The sequence below is a fragment of the Colobus angolensis genome, unplaced genomic scaffold, assembly GCF_000951035.1.
Source record: "Colobus angolensis palliatus isolate OR3802 unplaced genomic scaffold, Cang.pa_1.0 Scaffold89, whole genome shotgun sequence".
NCBI classification, from domain to species: Eukaryota; Metazoa; Chordata; class Mammalia; order Primates; family Cercopithecidae; genus Colobus; species Colobus angolensis.
The window spans coordinates 5,582,080-5,583,708 of record NW_012122820.1 but is presented as its reverse complement, the minus strand read 5'-3'; the positions used below and the strand labels follow the sequence as shown (position 1 = coordinate 5,583,708).

The following is a 1,629-nucleotide window of genomic DNA, read 5'->3' as shown; positions in this document are numbered from 1 at the left end:
TGCAGGGAGACAGTATTAGCATTCTAGACTCATCAAGATCCTAAAACAGCTCAAACTCTCATTTCTGTGTCAAATGAACTGCTGTTAAACAACATCTCTCCTTTCCTGGACTTTTGGAGTTAGCCTACAAAGTCTAGACACAGGGCTTTACATTTATGCCTACTGAACTTGGCTGAAAACTTTTCGTCTCTCATTCCAAAGATTTGCTGATTAGCAATATATATATATAAGGTAACAGTCCCCATCAGCCTGACTGCCTCTTGCAAGTTATGAGTAATCCGTCCTTTGCACTAAAGAGAAACTAACGTCTTCCTTGGTGCTAAGCTGTGTTCCGGATGGTCGAGGTTTCTAGATAACCCACCTGTCTCAGCAGTTGGTTTCTGTCATTTGCTAACGTAGGGGTAAAGATGGGGTACAGGATCCTTCTCTACCTTGATTATTCTGATGAGGGGAATACTTTCATCACTACCTCATGGTTCACCCTCTGAGCTAGCACCGAAATTCCAGAGTGCACAGACGCCAGGAGAGTATTTTGATAACACTACTCCATCCATCTGGAAGAATAAGAGACTGTAATGATACGATCTTCTAAAAATACTAAATTATAGGACTGATGGAACTGGAAGGGAGCTTAGGAATACCCTATTGTATAGGAAAGAACACTGAGGCCCAGACAAAAGTGATGACTTACCAAGTATCACATGGATAATCTACTTGCCACTCTGTGGAGCTAGATTCACCTCTTTAATAGTCGTAAAATAATAAGAATAGCTAATGTTTTCTAAACACCTTTTAAACTGGGCACTGTGCTGGGTACTATGACTTAAGTGCAGACTTAATTTCTAAGATTCAAAATATGCATATAGATTGTAAAATGTTGTACATAATAAATGATTTACAGCTCACCCTTCCCCTAATTCCCTAATATAAGAGGATTTGGGGACTAGATCCTATGGGGATGGGGACAGGCCCTGGAACCGGTTTACACTGGATGTGTATGCAAATCATTACAACAAGCACTCAGCAGGTTGGCTTCAGCTCACAGAGCAGAAGAAATTCAGGACTGGCCTCCAATCTCACTGTCAGGCAGTGTGAGGCCAGGAAGATGACAAACTCTGCCATACACTGTGTATTCCTGGGCAGGTCTCTTAATCTCTTTGAATCCCAACCTCCATACGTGTAAAACAGAACAAATCATCCGCCCTGACAACCACACAGTAGTGAGAGAGAGATGTCTGATGAGACAACAGACGTGGAAGCAATTTGTAGACTTTAAAGCTCTATTGTTAGCATTTCTTGTTACTTTCACAGCTATCTCCCAGCCTTGGACTTTCACCAGCGAACGTGTGTCAAAGTACAGCATTTCAGAGGAAACCCAGAGGCAGGGATATCCCAACAAACTCACACCAAACACCTTCTGAGGAAGTCCAGGAAGCTGGTGTCATAGGTTTTCAGCACCATCGTGAGGTCCTTGGAGTCTGGGTATCTTTTCTTCCCCCTGTTGTTGGTTATACTTTTAGGAAAACCTTTGGAATCTGTAGAGATACAACATTCTGTCTTTAGTTTCAGGTGGAAATATTTACTGGGCACATCATGCTGCTTCTTAGAGTGGCCTCTGTAGCTCTTTTT

The 1,629-nt window shown here is 42.3% G+C and overlaps 1 protein-coding gene across 2 annotated transcripts in view; it reads right to left on the bottom strand.

Moving 5' to 3' along the window:
* The window catches only part of DYRK4 (dual-specificity tyrosine-(Y)-phosphorylation regulated kinase 4), a 56,220-nt gene that overhangs the window by 6,186 nt on the left and 48,405 nt on the right, over positions 1–1,629 (bottom strand). For both annotated transcript variants that reach the window (XM_011931079.1, XM_011931080.1), the window contains one exon: positions 1,406–1,535. In XM_011931079.1, coding sequence (XP_011786469.1) covers positions 1,406–1,535 — 130 coding nt within the window. The remainder of the gene's footprint in view (positions 1–1,405; positions 1,536–1,629) is intronic.